General features: G+C 43.0%; 1 protein-coding gene across 2 annotated transcripts in view; it reads left to right on the top strand.

Annotated features, from left to right (window-relative positions):
- Window positions 1-26,226, top strand: part of ppm1h (protein phosphatase, Mg2+/Mn2+ dependent, 1H) — a 36,809-nt gene extending 10,583 nt beyond the window's left edge. The window contains exons 2-11 of one of the 2 annotated variants that reach the window (XM_084018352.1): window positions 307-472; window positions 1,385-1,426; window positions 2,719-3,075; window positions 12,019-12,131; window positions 12,777-12,861; window positions 13,091-13,209; window positions 17,935-17,998; window positions 20,817-20,924; window positions 24,163-24,314; window positions 24,551-26,226. In XM_084018352.1, the coding sequence (XP_083874478.1) occupies window positions 307-472; window positions 1,385-1,426; window positions 2,719-3,075; window positions 12,019-12,131; window positions 12,777-12,861; window positions 13,091-13,209; window positions 17,935-17,998; window positions 20,817-20,924; window positions 24,163-24,314; window positions 24,551-24,698 (1,354 nt within the window). In that variant the 3' untranslated portion in view covers window positions 24,699-26,226. The remainder of the gene's footprint in view (window positions 1-306; window positions 473-1,384; window positions 1,427-2,718; window positions 3,076-12,018; window positions 12,132-12,776; window positions 12,862-13,090; window positions 13,210-17,934; window positions 17,999-20,816; window positions 20,925-24,162; window positions 24,315-24,550) is intronic. The other variant, XM_084018353.1, reaches the window with a different exon arrangement.
- The last annotated feature ends 692 nt before the right edge of the window (window positions 26,227-26,918 follow it).

Raw genomic sequence — 26,918 nt, 5'->3', positions numbered from 1 at the left:
GCCCCAACAGAAGAATGAAATTCAAACTTCCGTTTGGTAAGAGTAATAGTCATGTATAGTAGATTCTGAATCTCTTTCACACAAATATTTGCACAGTTGGTATATATAGCGTAAGGTATTGTAATGCAGACAGTGCTCTGTATGAGGCTTTTTAATGTCATACCATCAATTTATTTAATATCTTTTATTGTTATATAATTAATTTAAAATGGTTTTTATTATCTCCTGGCTCTCTCTTAAGTGTACTTAGAGTAATGTATGGCTTACATTCCTTGTCTCATGTCCTGCTATCCTGTCTCTGTCTAGGGTGATCAATGCAGGAAAGAGCACATTAAATGAGGACCAGGCCTGCTGTGAGGTGCTGCTGGTCAAAAGGAGACCCACAGGAAGCTCCACACCGAACCGGACCCCCACGAGCCGCAGGAGGTCTTCCCTGCCCAACGGAGAGGGTTTGGGCCTCCGGGAGTGCCCGGTGAGTCAAACTAATGGGTCCGGTTCCATCAGCAAATATCCGGCTTTTTACCATCTCCGACGTCCAGGTTTTATGACCACAGGAAGTGATAAATAATAAACGTATGAACAAATAACAAACTGAAGTGATAAACGTATGTGTGCTCCCAACGTCATGATTTCTGGGTGGGGTGTGTGCACTTTGCAACTCGCATTACTGCAGTTTCAGAAGCGTGTCGGAGATCTACGATGGCTTTCAGGGAACGTAAAAGCGACTCTCACTAGAACCAGTGTTTGGTTTGTCCTATAGTGTAGCTAGTGTAGAACAGACTTGATAACCGGCTTCCTATGTAGATATGAAGGGCTCAGTCTGAGTGGAAATAATGTAAAGTAAACATTTTTTATTGTTATTCTTTAATGTATTTATTTGTAAGAATAATAGCTGATCACAGACAGCAACTTCTACGTTTAAGCTTTCGCTGACTCCAGCTAATGTTCAGAGTGGATGCAGTCCTTGGAGGTCCCTAGGGGGCCTGCTGTGGCGACCCACTGTCCCCCTTTGCGGTCCCATCAGCAGTTTATTGGGGCGTACTGCACAGCGTCCTTTACACACCACAGCCTTGGCCTTCAGCAGTTGCCGCTAATGTGGCCAGGTGAATGGAACACACAGGCTGTAAAGTTAACCACATGTCCTTCAGCCAGTATGCAATATGCTAGGAATACTGAAATGTTTGCTTTGCGGTGGCTCTGAATCCTGTTTTGCTACCAGGCTGAAAAAACGATGAAACCACTCAACACTGGTGACCATCTCATTATGTTGATTTCACTGTTGTTTCATCAGTAATCGTTGATATAAATCACCTTTTTCATTACATTTCCAAAGACAACAGATATCTATATAATGTAATACTGCTGCTCAAAATTTCCCCCACAGCCCACTTTGCTCAGGTCCACCCAGAGCCTACAGCAAACTCATGCAAGTACCCCATGACTCACTACTGCAGTTATACTAGGCTGATAAGAGTAGTGTAGAGCCTTTGTAGTGCTCTTTGCTTGCTTCATAGGCTGGTATTGTAGAATCTGCTCGCACTATATTTAGAAAAACCAGAGCTTTAGTGTGTTTGCAGAAATATGTGCGGGCAGTGATCTTCGCTCAGTGACCAGAAAAATGCAGTATGAACCCTGCAGCTGAAATCAGCCCTCCATTTTCCCTTTTACATAACTGTTACAGCATGATGACACGTGCTGCTCCATGTCCATAATCTCATCATATGTGACTTAATTACTAAGCATCGAGTTAAATGTGGATCATAGCAAACATAGGAAAACATAGGAAACAGCATTGCCATTGGCTCCTCGATCACATAGTTGAAGGAGGCAAAGGATGTGCAATGAATGGATTAAACTGGATCAAAAGACACATTATCTAACCATTATGTGGGAGGTGGCACTTTGTAGATGAACACAGTATGCAGCGTTGGAAGACACAGTAAATCATGGTGGGTCTATTAAAACCTGCATATTGAGCCATTGATCCCAGCATACATTATGATCATAGCACGCGAGGCTGGGAACCCTGAGATGAAGGGTGCTTTTAGATCAAAAGATGTCATTGATGGGAGACTGAAAGTGTTCCTTTTGAACACCTACAGTATGAGATGAGTTGAAATGCATTGTTAGTACAATAGAGCTTGCTCTCAGGAACATGAAGTACTGATATCCGGGCTAAAGCTGGTCAAATGCGGTTTTGAGCGAGGGTTTCTATTCTTCCCGTCACTGAATTAGTATAGATCAGTGGTTCCCGACATTTGTGGCTTGTGAACCTTTACAGAGTATCTATTCCACAAAAGTTACTTAGAGCTTTTCTTATTTCCTTTTTCCTATAATGGAATTTACATCATGTTGAGATTAGTGGGTTCCTCCAGGTAAGGACCCACAGCAGTCATTTTGAATGGTGAGTCATTACATTCGTGGACTAAACAAACTGGATACAGCTGTTGTCAAAGCATCCATTGAGATTGAAATATTTGATGGAACCAGTAATGTGTTTATTTTCTATGGAATTGTGGTGGCTATAAAAAGTTAATCCATGGCTGAATGCTGCATAGAATATAAATAGACTTTTCAGTCACGAGTTGGTTGATGAATGGTGATGTAATATCTGAGGAAACTCTTCTGTTTAGATGCTACATCCTGCAGATGCAAATGTTGACACAGTTGATTAATGGTCATTGTTTTGACATGCGTTTGACTCTTATTTGTATCCAGGACAGCTCTGAAGAACTAACCTTCCACTACTGGGCATTGTTTGATGGCCACGCTGGCTCTGGGGCGGCTGTCATGGCTTCCCGCCTTCTACATCACCACATCGCCCTGCACCTTCAGGAGGTGATGGAGATCGTCTGCGCTCCGAACTTTCTGCCGCCCACATGCCTCGGGGAGGAGCCTATCAATCACCACCTCACCCCGACATCCCAACGCGCCCTGACCAGGGCCGCCTCACTCCGCGGCGCCGCGGGGGCTCCGGGCTCACCCAGCACCCCGCCCACGCGCTTCTTTACAGAAAAGAAAGTTTCACACGAGAGCCTGGTGGTCGGCGCCATCGAGAATGCTTTCAAAGACATGGTAAGAAGCATGTGCAATGAGAATACCATACAATCAAATTACAGAACACAGAACACACGTTCATTTGGGGCTTCTAATCCTCTGCAGAGAAAGGGGACAATTTCACCCTCCGACAATCTTAACGATACTGTGCCCCAATATTTCCGATTGTCTTTGTTCACTTTCATGAAAAGTGAGCTGGAAAGATACGTTCAGCTCTGTATCAAACCATCCAATATATTATTTTGTGGACTGCTGGACATCCCTTTGTCAGATCGCCCAGATTTGTTGCTTCCATCCGTAGTTTTATGTGTATTTTGACAAATAGGCTTGTCATGTCCTTTTCAAAGAACACAAAAGCAGCTGCACTGCTTGGAAGCCACGAGTCGCTGGCAAAAAGAAATGTCATAACAGAACTTGGTAAAAAATAAATGCACAATGTCGATTTTTTATACAGCATTTCTCAACCCTTAAACCCACTAATATGACACCTAAAAACAAAATCTCTATTTTGAGTATTGCACACTTGAAAGCTAGCTGCACAGAGCTTCCTGCTCCTTTCTTCACAAAGAGCTGTGGATGTGGTCAGCTTGAATTATGTCACTTACAATATATTACAAAAAAAAATTAAAACACCCATGAAATGCAAACACAATTATCATCACTTTGCCCATTGTGTACGCATTTCACCAAACAATGACTTGTCTGTTCATAAAGCCATAAAGCCGACATCAAAAGTAAGAGTTGAGGTGTTTTGGGGAGGCTAAGTAATTACTCAACGGACTCTTTTCCAGAGAGATGAGAAGGTGTCTTACCGTGTTGCTTTTCCAAATGCATAATGTATGACTGTTCCTTTCAAACTGGAATATGTGGTGCCAGCCAGTCAGTCAGCAAACAGCCTCAGAGCCAGGAGTGATGTACTTTCCCTTCTAACTGCTGCAGGTCATACACACACACACACACACACACACACACACACACACACACACACACACAGCCATCTGGCCAAGAGATCGACACCAGAGCCAATCAAAACAGTGCGTCACTGGCCTCAGTTTCAACAAGAGGGTTTCAATCAACACTCTTATGTTTGTCCTTTGCTGGGTTGCAAAGGAGTATTGATATTATGCACACTTGCATTGAGAGAGTCACTCTTCTTGACACATTCAAAATATTAAAATAATGAAAAGGAATAAATAAGAGGTCTATTTTTGGACCAAATGTAATCTATGTCCTGCATCTGGTCGAAGTAACATGTTGTAACAGGCAGAATGAGTTATCTTCCTGTAATGCACTAAACAAATTATTTTGCAAATGTGTGATGTGAGTGAGATCACTTGGGGAGGTTAAAATAGAGCTTGATAGAGGGTAGCGTGTAGTACTTCCCCCTCCTTACCACTAGATGGCAGTGTGCAATTACATATTCTTCCCCAACTACATGGCCATAAAAAGGGAAATAGTGTATGGGGGCACTATTGGTCTGCGTAGGAGTAATTAATGATTGTATATGGGTCGGTTAATGAATTAAAAGGTCTATTGAGAATTTATATAATGATGAGGGGATTTTGCTTCACAGAGTCATGAGGATTTTGTATTATTAAAGATGTTCCGCCTCTCATCCAATAGGCTTCTTTAGTTCAAAATGACTTTTTGTCGAGTATCTCGTGGATACATGGATGACACATGGGTCCAAATCAAAACCTAGCATTCACAGACAATCAAGTTCCCCCAGGGAGGAATTCGGAATACACCGGCCATTTTGGATTGTGCGATGCACATTCAAGATGACAGAAGCCTCAACATAGATATTTACAGGAAACCCACATATGTCGATCAATACCTTCTTTTTGACTCACACCACCCACTGGAACACAAGTTGGGGTTGGGGGTGCTCAGGCACCGGGCCCAACATCTACCGACAAGTACCGGAGAAAGGAGGAAAAAACACACCAGGGAAGCTCGGATACTACTACTATCTGGGCTTTCATCCAAATATACACAACACGGACAGAGAAGAAAACAACAACAAAACCACATTCTCATTCCATACACTGTGTTGGTGTCTCTGAGAAACTCGTGAGGATAATCAACAAACTCTACATCCCTGTGCACTTCAAGCCCAGCAACACCCTCAGGCAAGAGCTTCCCCAGCCCAAGGACAAAATACCCAAGCTTGACAATGTGTTGTATGCAGTACAATGCATTGAGGAATGCACAGACGTGTATCGGGGAAACAAAACAACCGCTGCACAAGCGAATGTTACAACACAGAAGAGCCAGTTCCTCAGGTCAGGACTCAACAGTCCATCTGCTTCTTAAGGGTCACTCCTTTGACGATACCAATGTGAAGAATCTGGTCAAGGAAGACAGTGGTAACCTGGAATCTCCCAACAGAAGAGGTGGTCACCCACATAACATAGTCCTCAGATAAGTCACTAGGCAAATCAACCACAATCCACATATGGACTCATGTGACCCAAATGACGCCCATGATGACGGGATGAATCGAGTTCTCTCCCCATCCAACACCCACCCGCTCCTGTGTGAATAGTTCACTTGATGATTTTACTTGAGGGCTGGGTGTGTCTAGGAGTCACATGCCTCTCACGGTTGTAACGACCTTACAAGAAGTGAAATACCTGAACTCCCAACTAGTCAGTTAGAACTGAAGAAGCCTTCTTCAAAAACCTAAAGCGAGTGTAGTTGCCTGCGAGGAAGCTTTCAACGATGAGCATGACCTGGATGACTAAGGATCTTCGTATGTTAATATAGCATGGCAGTAATCTGCAGAAGTCCATTTCTTTAGCAGGATTCAGGATATAGATTCATATCGACATCATGGTCCACTTTTGAGTAATTCATACTATTTCCTTTGCTGCTTCTTGTCTTCCCTCTCCTTTTCCTTATCAGGAACACATCTGCCCACCACTGCCAGCTATCAGCACACATCTATTTCTCATGCTTCACATCTCTCCCCTCACATGCCTCTCTGGCTCTTCATCTCACCCTGAATCTGCACTCTCTACCCTCTGTGTCTTTTCTCTTAAAGGGGAATTGCACTGAAATCCACCATTTCATCGCAGTTGATGTCCCAGCGTACCTCAATCCTCGTAGCTACCAAACTCTAATAGTGGCCGAAAGATGTTTAATTCGGCTACATGCTGCATTCAAGCATAAACACCACACGTCCAGCTCATTGCTGAGTGTTTCGCTAATTGTAATTAGAGCCCATAGGCGAGGAAACATTCTGTAACCACCTGGAAAAACTACTTTCCTCCACAGCTGTCATTTATTTAAATGTTTGTTTTTTATTTCTAAATTACAAACTAGTTCACATGTTGTTGTCTGCCTGGACCGAAAGAAAAACCTGTCACTTCTACTTTTGCTGAGTAGCTACACAAAAGTCAAGATGTTGGCAAAATGCCTCCCGTCTTATTTTTTTTTAATGAAGCTCATTCTTTAAGAAAATGGGAAATGTCAAGAGGACCTCGGGAAGGTTTGGTATCACTCTAAATCTTTGTCTCAGAGTTCACCGAGTTTCTGTATCTTATCAGCGGGAACCGCCTTTAATTCTCCTCTGACACGACTCACTGCATTCCTGTGGAAGTGGCCGGTGTGTGCGGCGCGGCTGCTTAAGCCTGATAAACACTCAGGGATGTGTAAACATCAAAAACAAAGTTTAGCTCCGAGACAAAAGCTTGTAAGCCCGATTTTTTGGTGTGCCCGCTAGAGAAAAAGAGGAGATGAGATCACTGGCCTCATGTGATCTTTTGTGTAAAGCATGTATTTGTAGCCTCTCTACTTGGTATTGTGTGTATATATATATATATATTTGTGTGTGTGTGTGGGCAGGTTGAGCTATACTTGTGCAGACTGCCACTTGACATCTTACCAGCATGGTGGTATTTTAGGGCTCGCTTTACGATGTGGGTTATCGGCATTAGTTCAACATTTTGGGAAATTTGCTTCTTGGCGTATACCACATGATATATCTTGTTTTTTAAACGGCGGTGCATGCATATGCGGCAGCTGGTAGCTTCCATTCACGAGATTTATGACAAAAGTACAATCAACATTGGAAATTACAAGTAAGAAATACAAGGATTGGAAGTGCAGCGGATCTTTATACCACCACACCATTGATGGTGTGACCGCCACAGGAAGAGAGGGAAGAGAGCCGGAATAAGAGCTAAGCAGCTGTTATTCCACTTCCCAGGCTGCTCCTAATGCTGATTGCTGGAGACTATGATGGATGAATTAAGAATCTATCTGTAACTAATCTGTAGAGTCTCTCTTATTGTATTTACTTTTTTAAAGACTCTCATTGTTCAGCCCCTCTTCAAAAGTTTTTTAAAGTTTGTTTAATATAACCCTGGAGTTGAGTGTTTCAATGTTGATTTATATTATATTCCTGATTTATATTCTCCTCAATAATCAGCAGCATTGAAGGTCTTAGGTCCTTCATCAATAGTGTACAATGTTGCTCTCTGTGTGCGGAGACCTGAGGGCTGCGTTTATACCACCAGTGTCTCTTAAGGTAAGTGGATGAGTCTGGTTTGTATCGCCTATACAGCCAGTGGATAGTGTTCAATAGAATTTGTGGATGGAAATAGCAGCCCTTCGGCATCTGCTTGTGAGAAGACAGAGGTTTCAGCTGCAATATTTGCAAGGGAATTAATCTCTTGGAAGGGTGTCGTGTTGGTTATGTGAGAGAGCTTTGCAACCATAGTGTCGCTTTCAACGTGAGGTTTTTGCTATGAATTGCTCATCATGCTCTGTTTGATGTTGACTTAAGTCTAATGTTTACATATCCTTTATCTCTATTGTTGCACATTCTATGCTTTTGTAAGCATTGTGTATTTTTTGTATTGTGTGCATTCAGTGTGCTGCTTTGTGCTGCTCAACCGTATCTATTGACTGTCTTCAACATGTAGTCCATCATTACATTTCTAAAGGTTCAAGCTAATTAAAAGATTTTCCTTGAACCCGGTCTCTGACTGAAACGTTGACCTGAACTCCAGCAGCATGTCCACATCTCCACCAGAGGAAACAATAAAACCTGGCCATGCTTACACAAATATTCTTGGCAGGAACAAAGCCCTCCCCCACTCCCATTTCAGAAAATCAGACCATATTTTCCTGCAGCCTGCTTACACCAAGCTAATTAAAACAGGCCAAACCATCAGGAAAAAAAAAGTTTAATTGTGGAAAGATGAAGCCACAGCTGCTCTACGGGACTGTTTTGAATGTACAGACTGGCTGCCACTTGTTCAGGGATGCTGCCACACAGGAGAATAATCTTGAGGAATATGAACTGTGACATCATTGAAGACAATACAATCACCCCCAAACGAAAAGCCTGGGGAACGGCGAGGTGAGGGCCCTCTCCAGAGCTGCCTTGCGGTCAGGCCAAAAGGAAGCACACAGCATCGCCAGAGCAAGACTGGAAGTAAGTCATTAAGGAGGCAAGGCGGAGGCGACAAGAAAGACCAGTGAGAGACCTCAACACCAACAACACTTAAGATATGTGGCAGGTGATCCAGAATGTCACAGCAGGAGCACCCCAATGATGTGTGAGGCATGTTGCCAGATGAGCTTCATTTTATGCTTACCCTGACCTCCTCGGCAAAGATTCAGCTGTCAAGTCTCTGTCAAGTCTCTGTCAGTCTGTGGCGCTCACAACTGTTCTGATGAAGTATAGAAACGAGTTAGCATATCAAAAACAAAATCCAGCTCAGCCTGGACCCTCACCCGTTTGCACACCGAGCCAACAGATCCACAGAGGATCTCCAATGCCCTCCAGCTCTTACAAATCTGGAAAACAACACCTACATCAGAACGTTGTTTGTTGATTTTCAGCTCAGCATTCAGCACAATCACATCACCCAATCATGGAACTGCTTGGTGAACACTCTGGGTCCCTCACTCTGAATCTGGTTATTAGACTCCCTCACGAATGGACCCCAAACACATCTTGGAAGCCACACCTCGTCTACTCTTGTGTTGAACAGGGTGTGTGTGTATGTTGCAAAATGGGACTACAAGCCGCATTTCAGCATTTTCCAGTTTCCACTTCATCAGTGCCTTTAATTGTTGTTTAAATTGTATTTGTGTGTCCATTGCATTGCACATTTTCATCCATCTCCTGTTTTTCTATTTCTTTGCACTTTTCAGTTTTTTGTGTTTTTCTATTTCTCTTGCACTTTTTAGAATTTATTTGATTTATTGTATATATTTTTTTATTTTGTACTATTGCACCATGGGTCGGAGAGAAACGTTTTTTCGATTCTTCTGTATGTTTGGCACATATTGCAGAATTGACAATAAAGCTGACTTTGACTTTGATTTTCATTTTATTGCTTTGTACAATGACAATAAATGGACCTTGTAACAAAAACTCAAGTGCGAAATCATCGCCTTTTGCCAGCAGAGGTTGCGGGAAGTCGGTGCTCCTGGCCAAGAAATAAAACGTACTTGTCATAACGGTGCATGTAGGTACATACATGACATTTGACCTCTGCATTTAACCAATCCTAAGCTGTTAAGTGCCTGCAGAGCAACTTGGGATTCAGTTTTTTTAAATCTATTATCCCTTCCAGTTGTAGGAAAACAAAACACAAATGAGATTCCTTTAAATAATAAATAACCTGAAACCTTGAAATATTAAATTGCCTCTATTAAAATTAGCGAAATATTACCCAACTTTAATCATCTCATGTTACGCCCCCGGTTCTAAGTGTTAGGGAGTACTTTGCTTTTACACCAGCATGAGGTGTGTTGTGATTGAGCATTACCCTTCAGGAAATGATGGAAAATCAATATAATGTTTTGAGAACCTTTAAATTCACAATTTTCTGTGTTTTTTTGTGTGTGTTATGAACTGATCATCCATTCTTTTCTATATTCACTAATATTATCTATCCCACTTCTTAGAAGCAGGTTACAGAAGAATTTACCCTAATGTCCTTCCTAGCCTCAAACACCACTGATATGCCACAGATTTTGCTCAACAGTTAAAATGATTCTTTCAGTTTTCCATCTTTTTTGATGTTTGTGCTGTATTTCTGCTCTTTGTTCTCAGTTTTCTTTCCCTTTTTTAAGCTTTAGATTCTAATTCTGCAAACTTACTAACATATAACTCCACCAACTCCACTATTATTTAATTCACATGTTGAAAGAAATAGCTCATTCTTTACCAAGGAACATGCACTCACATCTACTGTGAGCATTGTGTCCATTTTGTAGAAATATCTGTTCTTTATCGGGTCGAAAACATCACTTTATGAGTATCTAAAATGTGATTTAGTGCATGTCTCCTTGGGATTTAATTGTTGTTGGTATGACTGGATTTTACTTACTGGCTGATTAGTCATTTACAATAATTTTTTGTGACAATGCCTTATGTGATGTAGGGCTGATGTGAATTTGGGTCATTCCCCATTTGTCAGTCTCGTGGCGTTTTGTTTTTCTCCTTTTTTGAAGGAAACGATAAAGAGTTAAATTTGAAGAAGTGCAGAAACCATTTTGTCTCTGCCTCTCTGCCTGCTGGTTATTTAGCTCACTTGTTACGAGATTCTTCTTGGCGGAAGTGGGAGGAGAAAGGTGTAGATGTTTATGCAGACATTTTCATTATTGAAGACTTTGCCTGCAGCAAGAGGCATTGCATACAGCAAGGGAAGATATGTATGGCTCGCTATAGATTCATAATTCATTTAGGGTGAAAGACACATTTGTACACACACACACACACACACACACACACACACACACACACACACACACACACACACACACACACACACACACACACACACACACACACAGATGCATACTGATGCATACTGATGTATTCATCCACTGTACTCCTTCATGCCCTCTCTCTCTTGAGAAATGTGTACAGCAGCAACAGTGGCATGTATTTGTTCTGTACTAGACAGCACGATGGAGGGCATTCATACACACACACACACACACACACACACACACACACACACACACACACACTGTCTGGCACAAATCATGCACACAAACGTACGAAGTCGGATCCAGTCACACAAGGCATCGCTTTTTTTGCACACACACGCAGAGCTGTCTACAAACACACACACACACACACACATATTTATGCACACATGCATGCATGCACAACAATCCACGGCTGTCTCCCGTCAGAATAACACAAACACACACACGCTCACAGAGTTGTAATCCGATTGGAGGTCATCCGCAGCCGAGCAGAAGGCGACATGCTTTAGTCGGGGTAACATCCCTCACGGGAGAACATGTCAGGGACGGCCTCGCTGCAAGCGCGTTCACCAACATGTTTCATCCCACTCAATCTGTTGATTGTGACAGAGGGGATGCAAAGGAGGCACCAGAGGAGTCATCCGTTTTTCACAGGAAAAACGTCCTGCTGCCGTCTTGCTATCAGAGGCCCCTCAGGAGCAGTTAAATGCAGCCACGGAGAGCATTAAAGGGTTAAACCAAGTGTGAGCAGCTTGGATCACATTTACGTTAGCATTTTGATTAATTTGCTGACAGGTTAATTCATTATATAATTAAGGAATTAATAGCATGGGGTTTTTTTGTAATCTTTTTTGTTTAATTAGCAACAAATTAATCTGGGCTAATTAACTGGTGTAATAACCAGTGGCGGCTCCAAACTTTCTCTCCTGTCCTTTTGGTTTCCATTCCGTTTTATTGCTCCTTGACTTATGGTGCTATTGATAAATGAATTAATTACGGCTCTGTAATTAATAGCAGCATCATGGTTGGTTGTAAGTACCAGGTTAATATTTGACTCAGTATCGGCTTCGTGCTTAAATCCTTTGTGCCATTGCCTGATAGGAAAACGTTTTTGAAGGCTGCGATGATTAGAAACACAATTATGTGCAGAGGATGGGTTTGGATTATGTGCTGTCAGTATTCATTTCTGTGTGTGTGTGTGTGTGTGTTTGTATTTAGGATGTGCAAATAGAGAAGGAGAAGGCGGTCTACAATGTCTCAGGTGGCTGCACCGCTCTGGTGGTCATCTATTTGCTTGGGAAGCTCTACGTTGGGAACGCTGGAGATAGCAGGTGAGATACAATTTTTTTTCATCTCTTTTTTTCTCTCTCTCTTTTTTTCTGTCTTTATTCAACAGGGGCGGTATGTATTAATTAACATTTCTGTAAATATGCAATAGCCAAAAGGCAGGTTTCCATCTGTAGGGCCTGGCCAGATGTTGCTCCCTTAAATAAAACAAAGCAAGGAGGGGTGAGGGGACAAGAAACACAGGGTAACCTGTGGTAACCAGGGTGCAAGACATTGTGATAATTCATTGATGAGATCTCCATATAAAAATGTGTATGTGACAAATAAGAAGCAGCATTAAGCAAATACAAATGCATGCAGGCAGGACTTCACACAAGCATAGTAAAAAAACAAAGTATTGAAAGAGCTACATCAGAAGCACACCACGATGGACACTGAAGCAAACACAGCAAGTTGCAAAACGCCAACAAAATTCAGCCATCCTGACACAAGGGGGCAGCAGCAGGGGGAATCGGTGTTAGCGTTGGCAGATTTGATTACCCATGAGCCACTGTTCTCACGTGAACAAAATGATCGCACCTTTGCAATCACACATGTTTATTTGTGTATTTTCTTCGTCGCTCACCTGCCCCTCACAGCGTCCCGGCTTCAAGAAACAGATGTGTGTTTTGTCTGCTCCTCTCCCTCAGAGCTATCATTATCCGGGCCGGTGAAGTCATCCCCGTGTCGGCAGAGTTCACACCGGAGTCAGAGAGACAGCGACTGCAGTTCCTGGTAAGAAGGATCCTTTTTCAGTTCCTTTCTAGCAGAGCACAGCTGTCAGATATTAGCCGAGTTGACCTCCCCTCCCGTTGAGATACCGGCTATGCTTAGCTCTGTCTCTCTCACATCGCCTGCTCTCTTTGCCAGCTTAATAGAGTATGGAATTGTTTTTCCTATCCCCTGGGTATGTCAATCTTTTTCTTCTTCTGTTTTTTTTCTCTCTCTTCTTTTCATATCAAAGGCCTACATGCAGCCCCACTTATTAGGGAACGAGTTTACACATCTGGAATTCCCGAGGAGAGTGCAGAGAAAAGAGGTGGGGAAGAGGATGCTGTACCGTGATTTCACCATGTCAGGATGGTGGGTTGATTTATTCATTGATTTTTGAGTGATTTACACATTGGATTAATCTTTATAATCTTTTCTTTCTTTTCTAAATGTATCCTGGCCTCATATAACTTATGCCTTGCCAAAACATTACTTTGTGACATTATCACTTTTATCACAACGTTATTACTTTTGACATTATCTACATTTGAGTGATGTCCTTGTAAGCCTTAGGCAAATGGCTAGTAATAGCAATTTCCATCCTATTGAGTGTGCAGCAGTGTAAAAAAAAAAAGAGCCATTCAAAGCTTCACTATCAGGATGCCATGCAGTGGCCTTGACATTTGTGCTTCTTCGTGTGAGAGGATGGTAAGAAGGAATGTGTGGGCACAGCGAGGACGGCTCTTTATCTTACTGTGGAGAGAGAGGTAAAAATGTCAAAGAGGCTGTGGAAAGGAAGAAAAGAGAGAGTACATACGGGCTGAGTTACAAATGGAAATGTGAAAGGGACGGGAACGATAGAGACAAGAGGAAAGAAGGAGACCAAAGAACTGAAGAGGAAAACAACTGAACTTTTCAGCTACAACTGACAGAAATGATCTGTGCCCAAATTCTACATGAACTGTGGAAAAATGCCATCCTCTTTTATGTGTCAAAGGAATCTGTGTTTCATAATCAGCACACACACAGTAGGTCAAACACACCTCACTCATGTTTCAGCTTTTACCACTATAAGAACTACTGCATTATGAGTGAAAGCCCTAGTCTCGTATTCTTCTTGAATAATGAATTGCAATGGATTAGAAATATACAGTAGCATTGAATAGAAAAACTCAAGTAAGCCTACAAGTGCTGGTTTTAAGTATCCTACCAGCACTAGCTCGAAAAGTTGCTAAATCTAGCGAGAAAAGCCACCAAGTCAGCCCTTCCCCTCAGGCCTTCCTCCAAAGCCACGCCCCCAAAATGATCGTTATGAACATAAACATATCCTAATGAACATGAACAACCAACATGGCAGCTGTTCAACATGATCTCACAGAAAATATGTGAAATGAACACAACCTTGTAACAGCACATTAAGTGATGGTGGCAGGTAATGTGTGAAATGACATGCTATCGCCATGGAAACAATTTAACGTTGTTTAACGGTTTAGGAAAATCATCATGTTTGGGCTTAAAGTAAGTACGTTAAACTAACTACCAGTCATGCACATAACCTTCACAGTACTTCACTGTGGGACACAAACACAGGTTTCCTGGTTGAAAGTCCTGTGTTTGTTTGTGTCAGCAAATATAACAAGAAGGATTTTTTATAACACATGATGCAACCTTACATACGTACCACCACTGCTTTTTGCCTTGGTTATTATTATGTTATCTAAAAATGAAGTTTTCTCTTCTTGAAGTATTAATGATGTCCCTCTGTTGGACATGTGTATGCATATGAGTGCTAGGTGCAGGCGACGGATGAACAGAATGTTTTTCTGACAACACCTCTGTGCAGTTGTGTTATGTGGCGCCCCTTGGTTCAGCAGATGTAGGTCAGTCAGCAACTGCCTTCCTTATTGGGCCCAGAACTCTCAGCCTGTCTTCCTGCTCACTGTCTCAGCAGCGCAGACAGCCTGTGATGTATTTTTAATCAGGTTCTACCCATAACCCAGTTCTGCTCATTTCACCCGGACTGAGTCTGGGTCTTAAATTAGGCACCCTGTCAGCAGGCATGGCTGATTGCTCTGATGTGCGTGGGTTAGACATAACTGTGTCATCTTGTATAGGTGCAGTTGAGATGCTGTATAGGTGCAGGTGCTTTTTTTCTTCTTTTTTTATGTCTCTGTAGCTTTCGGTCTGTACATGTACACTCTCCTGCCAGTGTGTGCAGCCAGTGTGCCCACATGCTGCGTCTGTGTGGGTGTACACCAGCATCCAATTCCCTCAAAGGCATCCATGATCAAGGCCACGCTCTAATGAAGGAATACAGGCCTGCAGCCCACCTCGCTCTGTCTTCCTCCCTCGCTTTCTCTACCTCCCCCTCTCTTGGACAGTTGGATGCTTTGGCATCTGTAAAGTGGTCGGTTTTTCGAGAGGGTGGACGTTTTTTTTTGTTTGTTTGCGAACGCGTATGCTTGAGTGACGGATGTCGATTGGTTGGCTGTGTTCGACGTGATCCACACACGACGGGCACAGGTGGAGGGAAGGTGGGGAAGGGGTTGGTTGGCGAGAGAGGACAGAGTGGGGGGCGAACAAATGAGAAGGAGAGAGAAATGTAAGCTGCAAAGATGGAGATAAAGGAGGAGAGGAAAAGGCTTGGAAATACAGTTGGTTAAAATGAAAAGAATCACAAAAAAAAGGGGGGAAAAAATCGGCCACATAGGAGGTTATAAATGACAATGAATGGCCCTCAAGCTGTCTCTCTTTAGTGCACACGCCCACTAGGGGTGTCTGTTCTCCCCCTGATCCTATAGACGATGCATGTGAGGGGAGGGACACTAACCAACACCTTCATCACTGTCGTACATTTTCTCCCCCCCCCCCCTCCTTCCCTTCTTTTCCCATTATGCCTTCGTACCGATGTGACTGATGCTATTTGGAGAGTCGTTGGATCACTGTCATTAACTCTGGCCTCGCTTTGTTCCTGAAAGCACCACCCAATTTACGGAAAGCCCATCAAGGTTGGCCAAAAAGTTTATTTGAACCTGGCTGTCAATTGGGCCAATTTGTCTGACTCATCCGGTGCTGACACAGACCCACCACAATGTCATCTCAAAGTCTGTCGACAGCTGTGTGTGTGTGTGTGTGTGTGTGTGTGTGTACGATAGTGTAGACGCAGATCAGGATGCTGAGCACACACTGCTAAAGTTTCTCCGTCACCCCTCTTTGCACCGGCTGGAGATGACGTCATCACCCTCCTGCCTGTCTGTCGTCACCTGCAGAGAGGATGATACCCCCCCACCCCAACCCCCACCCATCACTCTCTCCTCCTACCCTTCCCCCACTCGGTCGGTCACACTCCGCAACGTACCGGGCGACAACACGGCACACAGGAGTTTTTGACGGCGCCCAGCGTTGCGGTCAAACAGTGCTCTCCTCGCTGTTTTTTTTTTGGACTCTGTGTCCCAGAGCGGGGACGCAGGTACAACAGGATTAATGTGTACCTCTCTCTTTCCGTCACACGCTCGTTATCTCAAGTCTGACGGGATGGATTGGCTGTAAACACAAGTCCCCAGAGGGAGACTGTCCCCGGCAGCAGGCTCTGGGGGTTTCGTCTGGGACGTCTTTGAAATAATGACATAAAGAGTGTGTCTAGTACTATTTTTTTTAGGAGACTAACACAGGTAATGAAAGAAGTTTGGAGTGATATGGCAGGAGAAATTAACTTTTTTTTTTCTTTAAATAGAGAGGGTTAGACCTGCTCCAGTTTAACGAGAGCCTCTTTTAATGCTCAGTTTGAGTTCTACATCATCAAACTGCTGTTTTAGAGGTTTTTCCACACCATGAATATTGCAAACATTAGTGAGGAAACTCTTCTATGGACGTTACACAGCTCACCGCTCTGAAGACTCTCGGGCTGTAAACTGGATTTCTGTGTTTGTGGGCTGCGTTTCGCTGTGATAGTCTTCGCTTTGCACACTGTTAAAAAAAGTGCTGAGTGCAGCAGTATAGCGCTCGCCTAAGGTGGAAACATATGGTCTCTCTGAGTGGAACCAGCAGTAATCTAAAAACCATCCTGGTCCCTGCTAATCTGCTTCACAGCAGCTGAAATGCATTGGATAAGGTGTATGGGGCACGCCTGGGTCACATGCTATGTGCAAATAACACGTACAGTTTGTTTTAAGCAGCGTTTCAGATTCTTCTTAACATCAAACGTTCCAAACCATGACAGTTATGAACGTTCATGTTTTCATTTCCTTCAGATTAAAATGAAGTGAACCTGTATTTCTAAACGTTATTTGATCCAGGCGAGGATGCCAGATTCTTCTAGTACGAGTTGTGAATGGAAAACTTGGTCCTGGCAGTTGTTCTGGAAATTGGCTCACATGTGTGATGTTTCTGGTGCGTTGTCGTAACACAGCTGTTCCTCTGAAGTAGAACTGCACACTGGCTACGAGTGAGTGTGTAGGGGATTCTTCACTGCAAGTCTCTGAGCTACACCTATAGAGGTGTAAGTGTATCTTGATTAAGATACATACAGTATGATCCGGTCTTTTTCCTGGTGCTGCTGCAGCTCTGTCTGGTCCCAATCTGAAGACGGTAAATTTTTCATTAGTTGGAGACGTTTAAAAACTGCTCTGAGAGCGGGGGAATGCAAATGTGGATACTCCTGCATCATTTAGCTGCTGTACATCCAGACCTCCAGATACATCATACATGTACACACACACACACACACACACACACACACACACACACACACACACACACACACACACACACTGCAGCAGACAGTCTTAGAAAACCAAGAGTGTCTCATACATCCATAGACGGCTCTCTCTTTGTCACTAGGGACTTTTACAATATCGGTTTGAAAGAAAGAAACGGAAAGAAATATGCGAAGCCTCTGTGTCTTTCTCTGTGTGATGTCTGGGTGGATTTTTTCCCCTCACTGTCTCTCTTTTCCCTCCTAGCACACTCTTTATCTCCATGCCAGTGGGCTTGGCAGCGGGGCCTGCGGGGGGCGTGGGGCGATGTATCTCTAGGGCGCGGGTAAGCTGCTTGCCATAAACCAAAAACCCATTAAAGTGTCCTCACTCCTCTGCACAGGGCGTATAAAACCATCGAGGACGATGACCTAAAGTTTCCCCTGATCTACGGCGAAGGAAAGAAGGTAAGAAGTGCTCCGCGGCCACTCGCTGACAGAGTTATTCCCACAGCCTTGTGCGCCTCGCCTGTAATCAAACCTCACCAGGGCACCATTAGTTAGACCCCCCCCCCCCCCCCCCCTACTCTCCCTTGTCACTGTGTGGAGGAGTCTGCCAGTGGAAGGCATTCCCGGCCTCTTTTTCCACAACGATTCACATCCTGCACCGACCCGTAGCAGAGAGAATATCTCTGCTCTGATGGTGCTTTAATGTCCCTCGGCAGGTAAAACCAATCCCTAACACAGCTAGGAGTCACAATCACCTGTTGGATGTGACGAAATGAAGACGACATCCTGTTAATTGGAATGGAACGTTGCTAAAGCACAGACTCGCGGGAGAACCCTGCCGTTGTTTTGACACGTAACACAAAAGTAAAGGTCAAGCTCGGTACAACGCTCATGACATTTCCCTCCGTGATGCTGCGGTGTGCAGCATCTTGTCCTTGTTGCATTGAAAAGGTCAGAGAGGGGAACACGACGGATCTGAATATGTCCTCACTGTGGCCTTCTCCGGTTTAATACAGACAGACAGTGGATTTATGTTTGACTGATGACGGGGACAGATGTCCCCCCACAGTGCTCGCCGCCTGCAACCACGTTCAGGTTCACGCCTGCACAGTTGGCCGTGCCCACGTTGCGTCCTCTCCCTTTGAAGTGAGACACGGAGATGGATGGCTAGATAGAGTGAGGGGGTTTTTGTGCGAGGGAGAGGAACGCCAGAGCACTTCAAAGCCTGGCAGCCTGCTGGGCCCCAACGCTCAACAATTAATCCCAGGATGTTTCCCCTTCTCTGCCGGAGGAGCTTTGCTGCCGTCACTTTGAAACGCTCTCCCTTCTGTCTGTCTCCTGCTCTCTCCCTCTCTGTGCTGCATACTGATCCGGGGCCCTACCAGACCCGACTCGGCTTCATACTTGGCCTTATGTGCCGCCCTCTCTCACAAGCTGTACAGTAGATTCAATTAGCCCTGTTCCCCAGCCCTGTGCCAGCAGCCATTTTTAGAGGTGGTGGCAACTGGTGCAGACAGTAGGAATCGAAAACGGAGTTTCACACTGCTTACAAATGAGCTTGATGGCGTCTGGGGCCTGGGGAACGATCATTAGACACTCACTGGAGATACTGACGATGGGCTTCTGTTTATTTGCGTAAATGCTGCTCATCCATCCAGATAAAGATTTCCACTGGGAGCAGCCTCTATCCGTCAGTGTAATGTCACTGGGGTTGTGTCATACAGCTTATTCTTAACAATGACCAGGGATGAAGCTCACAGACAGGTTACTTGATTCCAGGAGGAGTATATATGTGCTCTTAATCACAAAAATGCTTGGTTTACACACGCATATACACATATATTCTGAAACCTGAAACATATCGGACAGATTTCCACAATTGCATTTTCTAGACTTAATGCATAACTCCAGTTTATTAAAACTTGGGTCTAACATTTGTAGCGTTGGCTATGATATTGTGATTATAACATTGCTATTGCCAAATTAATTGCTTAGATGTTGGAGCGCAATAACATCACCAAAAAGAAGTCAGTCGGACGAGTTCAACATATTTAAAGAGGACATATGGAAAACATGGAAAATATTGAGTGCCTCCCAGTGACGTTTTAGGCCTATTTAAGGTGGCAGGAGCTACCCCAAATTTTTTCCAAGCCCCCCCCCCCAAATAATCTGTCTTTTTTTATTTTTTTTTATTTATTTTCAGAGTAGTCTCATACTGATGAAAGGGTATACATAGAGTTTTAGGGTTATAGCATCATAGTCTGTAGAAAGAATATAATATGTTTTTATAATAATATAATATAAACCTATTTATCTTTTTGTTTTAGTTTTAGTTTTACAGACACTGTATCCTCATTTTGCTGGAATAAATACAGAATAACTACATATAAAATTCTGTTAGTTATATTTCATATTTATGTTGTCAGATTCCACTGTGACTTTAAAAAACAGTCTTGGTTTATTCTACTGTAGGCCTATACTCTATGACAGAAAATAACACTCTGAACCAATCTAGAGTACAGTAATTGGTGTAATTAAATGACATTCTTTAGACCTGCAGCTTATCTAATGGAGAGAGGAATTAGATACGGTATCACTTTAAGACACATTTAGGGAATCAGGGCCTGTTCTAAGACTGCAGCTTTGATGTGTCTTGAAGTTAATATGACAGTAACTCTTGTTCAACAGGAGAGAATGGAAGAAGACGATGTATGTTGCTAGCTCGACTTCTTCACTGGTTGTTGTGCCGTTCTAATACAGTACTAAAAAGATGCAAGCGCAAAGATTTTGTATGCTCCTCCTGGGGGCTAAGCCCCACCTGTCTATAAATCCTAGTGATGTCCCTGGTGCCTACCAACTCCCAAATTGTGAAATAAGCAACCCTGCAACCCAGTCAGTTTTTCGTGGGCTGCCTGGATCAGAAAACATGTGATTCAACAAGCCATACAGATTATACTTGACAGAATATACAGCTACGGTTGGTCAGTGCCCCCATACTAAACTGCCATACTAAAAGTAAACGTTGACATTTTTGCACGTGAGTCATTAGTTTTGTTTGTTATGAGTGTTCGTCACATGACTTGTCTGTCACTCGGTGGTGACATGAGTTGTTAGTTAGTCAACAGCACTCTTTACCTAAACCTAAGAGATGCGTAAACCTAACATCCTGGGAAGATGGACATTTATTTTGAAAAGACACCGTGCGGGTAATGAGTTGGTTATTGCTTTGTTTGACTCAAACTGAGGTTACCATTTCCATGCCTCTGATCTTTTGCAGGCTCGCGTGTTGGCGACTATCGGGGTCACCAGAGGCTTCGGGGACCACAATCTCAAAGTGCACGACTCTAACATCTACATTAAGCCCTTCCTGTCCTGTTGCCCAGAGGTAGGATCCATTTTGAATGTTGCCCTTTTTCACAGTGTGTTCAGACAAAGCAAGATGACACACTCACATCATTTGTACATACCTGGCATAAAGAGTTTTACAATTGAATGTTTGATAAGATCAGGTAAATAAAAAGGAATTCCCAATCAGTCACTTGAATTAGTGGTTTCCTACATGTCCACTATATTAAATAAATCTGTCTATCTCTCTAGATACCTTTTTGAATGTCCAAAAAGTAAAGTTTTGAAGTTTTTCTTCTGCCACCGACCTCATTTCACACATTTGAGCATATGAAAAATGCAAAAATACAAAGTTGAATAATGTAAATTCCTTTCATATCATCTATAGCAGTGTACTAAATGTGTAGTGAATCTTCCCTTTTATTTCACCTCATTACTGTGGCCTCCTGATCACACCAGTATCCAGAGGTAACGATGTAAAATGCCATTAGCGGTCCTAACTGTGAACTACGTGACCAACGTGCACATTAGCATTCCCCACCAGCCGCCGCTCTCAAACAACTCCTTTCCTTTCCAGTGTCTTCTGCACATGATTGCAGTAGTCAGTCACAAAGCCCATACATTCTCTTGATCTTTAATTCATTGCCCTCTGAGTTCAGTCACAGTTCAGCCTCCTTTTAAATGTGGTGGTTCTTTTTAGATTATTATTATTATTTTTTGCAGATGCTTGTAAACACTATTTCAGATGGCATAAGTATAAGTAAGACATGTAAAACTTCTGGTCTCGCTGGATGTTAAATGCAGGAAAAAAAACTAGACAATTAAGAATAATAAATGTGTGGAAAAGCATTCTGCAGGGATTTGAAACAACCCTTCTTAGTTAGAATGGCTGGTTGTCTTCTAAAGAATAAGGCTGTCCTTGACAATCAGGGTCATCAGATCATGAGATCAAATGTGGGCATTGTCCTCTAGAGATAATGTATTGGTTTTGGAGGCAATTTTCGGAACCGCCTCAGTCCTTTTCTCTCTCGCGAAGCTTGACTTTAATCACAAGGTTTTCCACAACATGAAGGCTCATGATCCACGCGGAGGTCATTCTGATTCCTTTACAACTGCTTTCAAAGGCGCTGTGGTCATGTTGTGCTCTTTTTGGCTGTAGCCTCTGCTGTAAGTTGGTGTGTCTGCTGTCAATAGGCCCATGGCAATCATTCACGGTAGCAAAGGAATTACTTGAAGAACCAAACCAAGTCAGTGTTGGGTTTTTTTTCAAGGCCAAGGCAAGTGCATTATTTTGTTTGCGATCTCAGAGAGGGCTTTTGCTCAGGCATTTGAGAAATCATGTCACACAAGAGTTGCCACAGTAACATATTTCTTTGGATCTTTGAAAAACTGAGAGAATCAATAACTTCCAGAAAATATATAGAGGGGGAAAAAAAATCATTTTACCTGAAATTAGTATCCTAAACTCCACTAGTCAGAAGTGAAGAATCCTCTAGGATGGGAGGCCAAACGTCTTCAAAAACCTAAAGCAAGTCCAGTTTCCTACACATTACCTGCTAAAACATAAGCATGTTAACATCATGTGACAATGTTACGTCAACTATCTCTAGGTTATCACAAGAAAGTTTAGCCAATCTTTGCTAAGATGCCGTTACCGCACGGCAAGATAAGCCTGCTGGTTAAGACAAAGGATCAAGAATGAACCGGGCTGTGCATTGGTGCTATCCTTTCACCAGTTAAACTCAACCACAGCAGCACATGGCACAGGGCCAAGAGCAGGGGAAGGATAGATAGTTCTTGTAGAGGATTGTTGAATGAGATTTAGGTGTGGGTGATCCAGGCACTGGCAGAGGAGCGTGACACACACAGAGAAACATCCAGCTATTATCGATCACTGCTAATCCTGTTCAGGATCGCGTGGCAGAGAGAAATTGCGATCTTCCAAGAGGCCAGAAGAAAAATCCGTGGACGAAATACAGTAACACTGATGGATAGTGCTGTTGAAATTTGAGTCATGCAAGGTGGCGGGTAATTGTTAGTCCGTCCACTCCTTTGGTCCAGACTGAAACTACAACTATCTGAGCATTCAAGCTCCCCAGATTTATTCCATGGTATGTCGTGGTATTTATTCCAATGTTTTATCTGTTCAAGGCTTTGGTTTATAACCTATTACATATGAAACTGGCATTCCCATCATCAACAGTTGCACTTGATGATTAGTGCTAATTTGCGAATGTTAGCATGCTACGGTAACATGTGAAATTAAGATGGTGAACATTAGCTGCTAAACATAAACATGTTAGCTTTGGCTCATTCGACTCTTTGTTAAGTCTCGCCCCTTGAACCCAGGCTAGCACTGGACCTGCAGGTTCCTGCAGGTTCCTGCAGCTATCAGGCAATGCTCTAGATTCTCCTGCAATACTTTCACTTTTCTTTCATTTTCAGGGTGGTTTTGGGGATTTTGAGTAGAGGTACTCTTTACCTGGAAAGGTTGGAAGGAGATATACATTTTTAAAACCTATGGAGCCATTAGGAGAGTCCATTAGCACACCATTAACTTACATTAGCACTTCTATACTACGCAAGCTACTGAAGGTATAGGCCTACTTAATGTGCACACATGCTGCTTTTGCTTTTTTATGATTGTAACAGTGGATGAAGACCTATCTGGCCTGTCATTATTAGTGTTCTTTAATTTCATTGTCTGTGGTGGTTCACTTTAACATTGAGATCTAGATTTTAGCTTCTATCTTATCTTTTTTAGTCCGTTTTCGCTGCAGAATCAGTTTGACATCCTGGATATATCCTTCAAATGCATTTAGTAGACCCTTCTATTTGAAATCAATAATTCAATTTTCAAAAGTAATACATGCAGGGAGCGCGGTGTGGGCTCCATGGTAGGTCTGAGTGCTTTTGGAGTCGCAGCAATTCAGGAGGTCACAGTTTGATTTGAAGTCTGACAGCATTACTCATTACATTCTGGTTAGTTTCACAAATCTGGACAAATGAAACCAAAACTACCTGAATGTAATGAGGGATGAATGAGGGTTGCGTTTAACACCAAAGTAGCTAGGCTATTTATCTGGTGTGACAACAAGGTTAACACTACAGATAACCATGTGTGAACCCTTCCATGTCAGATTAGGGGTTTTCCTCCCTTTCTGCCAACAGTGTAAATGCAGCAATGGCCTCTTACGTGACATCTTCATAGGAAATTCCTGATTCCCAGAATCCATGCATCTCTCAGCCCCCGCCTCTTTCTGCCCATTCACCTCCAGGTCAAAGTTTACCCTTTGGCGGACTGCGAGCATGGAGCTGATGATGTTCTGGTTCTGGGAACCGACGGTCTGTGGGACGTCCTCTCTAACCAGGAAGTAGCTGAAGCAGTCACCTGTTTCCTGGCAAACTGCGACCCCGACGACCAGCACAGGCACGTTGGCTTATCATACAGCTGCAGTCGCCAGTCGAGGATGAACTCTCTCTCACCCCGATCTTATTTGTAGAGGGGGGGCGTTGTTATCTTGTTGTAATTATGCAAATTTCCAAACATTTAGATAAGCAATTTGTCTGATGTCAAGCAAAGGCTTGCGAAGCGCTGCTAATTCTCTTCTCCGGTGAGTTCCGTTCCTAAAGTTCACCATAATGTTTCCTCTTTTGTGATGACAGGTACACAATGGCAGCTCAAGACCTCGTAATGAGAGCACGAGGAGTGCTGAAGGATCGAGGCTGGAGGATATCCAACGACAGATTGGGCTCTGGAGACGACATCTCCGTCTACATCATTCCCCTCATGTACGGCAACAAGCAGAACTAGCCAAGCTTTGAAACTACAACTACCACCAAAATGTAACCCGGCCTTGACTTCTGCAGTTCCCCTCATCTCTTGTGCTCGTTTGGTCTAGTGTGGACTTCCTCCTCTGCCCAGAGAGATGTCTCTGGGCAGAAATTGGAATTTTTGTCCAGGCTGTTTTCCCATTGCTCATCCTCAATCAGGATGATGTCTTTTTGTCTGGTCCTTTTTATAGAAAAGAAACCTGAGCTGTTGAAGAGTTGAACTACTGATTTTTCCCCTCGAGGAAACCATCATGAACCTTGTTGTGGGGCGATGCCTAAGGTTAGCAAAGTGAACTTAGACTCTCGTGGATGAGCTTGTGATGCGCATCTCAAGGATGAGATGGCGATGCGCATCTCAGGATCTCCGTTATTAACTAATGCACAATATTTATAAATGTGAAGATGTAAGTACGCCAAGGCGTAAGACATTTGATAAGTGTGTTTGGTGAAACACCTGTACAGTGTAAAAACAAACTAACCTAAAGACCGATGTCGTGCATTTCTGAATCATCCCTCCTCTGTTCCATGTAGAGCTTTTAAATGAGCCACTTTCAGTCATCTGCAATTGTTAGTCCGTCCAAAGGAAAAAAGAAACATTTGCACACCTTGTATTGCAATTTTGTCCTCACTATTCAAGAGAACCGATTCCATTTGAAAATAAAGAAACACATTTATGAAGAATACACTTTTGAACAACTACGTGACCCTGTTCCCGTCATAGTATTAAATCTAACCTAGCTTTTATCATTCATTAAGATTTAAGGAGGACAACAAAGACGTCTTTCTGTTGCACTCATTCCCAATCAGCCATCTACCTCATCATTTTCTTCCTTTTGTATTACGCCCAACGCCTGTTGCCATTGTCCTCTTGAGTGGCTGTTTGCGTGCCACATCATCGGCGCTCTGTGCCATTATTCAGTTACATTGTCAGGATTTGCTCCTGTAAATCCTTCTGTACCTGCCAGATTTGTAAACATGTTTTCAGAAAAGCACTGACGGAAAAAAAGCCACTGTGTGATGGGTATAGTGTACGAAATATATATGTCTGTGTGCATATACAAACCCTTTGTCATGCACTCACGATTACCATTTCTCAGTTGATTATATTGTCTCTAAAGGTAAAGTCATCCTAACGAATATCAGGGGCCTCTAACAACATTAAGAACTGCTCTGACAACAGACAATAAATAAGCAACACTCACCTTATGTGACCACAATCAATGTTGTTACCCGATTCCGTGCTTTTCCACATTTTAGTTTAGTTTAGTTGTATTTCACAGCTTCTGCTAATTGTGCAGACATATTGTATCGTCATATGAGTGGCTGAAGCTGGTGAAACATGGAACAGAGTGACTTAATTGAAATGTAAATAATGTTTTCTGTGGATACTTCCCTCCTTGATTTTACTGTAAGTGATGTACATCTTGCTTAAAGACGTAATTTGTACTGTTTTGGAAACCAACAGTGCAAAAATGGTTTCATGCTCTATTAAAGAAAATGACCTTTTTTTCTGCATTATTCTGCTCTTATTTATTAAAAGGTTAGTGTACTCACAGTATTGTAGCAGACAGAAAAAGTAGATACAATCAATTGATCATGGTGTAATAGACAGTAATACAAAGATTACTTAACATTCTGTGTCCTTGCCCAAAATCTTTCATATAGATACCATTTTTCTTAATCCTCTAATCAATGTAAGTGTTGAATGAAATTCCGTAGGATTTCTGAATTTAAGGCCTGATTGGGAGAAAACTCCCTTAGACTTACATAAGTGTATAGAATTAGACCATCACCACTCTGACAAACTGTGTTAAGGGAGCGCCAACGCAATAGGATGAAGGGTATCAGTTCTAAAAAATAGCCTGACAGAAGATTTAATGGGGGAGGCTCCTGCAAGGGATGTAATTTAACACTGAAGCACACATGTGAAGTGATGAAAGACAACTTGATACTTTGACAAAAATAGCTTCTCTATACGGAATTCATCAGAGCATATCCTCCCAACTGGCTCTCAACATGGCAACAGCTGAGCTGGCGGCTCACAGCTAACGGTGCAAACAAAGCTAACAGTGCAAACAAAGCTAACAGTGCAGACAGAGCTAACACTGTTTACCTAAAGGGGGTGAGGCATCATAGCATCTTCAACCGCTTATCCGGTGTTGGGTCACGGGGGCAACAGCTTCAGCAGGGGACCCCAAAA

The sequence above is a fragment of the Eutrigla gurnardus genome (assembly GCF_963514095.1).
Source record: "Eutrigla gurnardus genome assembly, chromosome: 9".
NCBI classification, from domain to species: Eukaryota; Metazoa; Chordata; class Actinopteri; order Perciformes; family Triglidae; genus Eutrigla; species Eutrigla gurnardus.
Note: the sequence above shows the minus strand (reverse complement) of the source record. Positions and strands in the feature narration are given on the sequence as shown.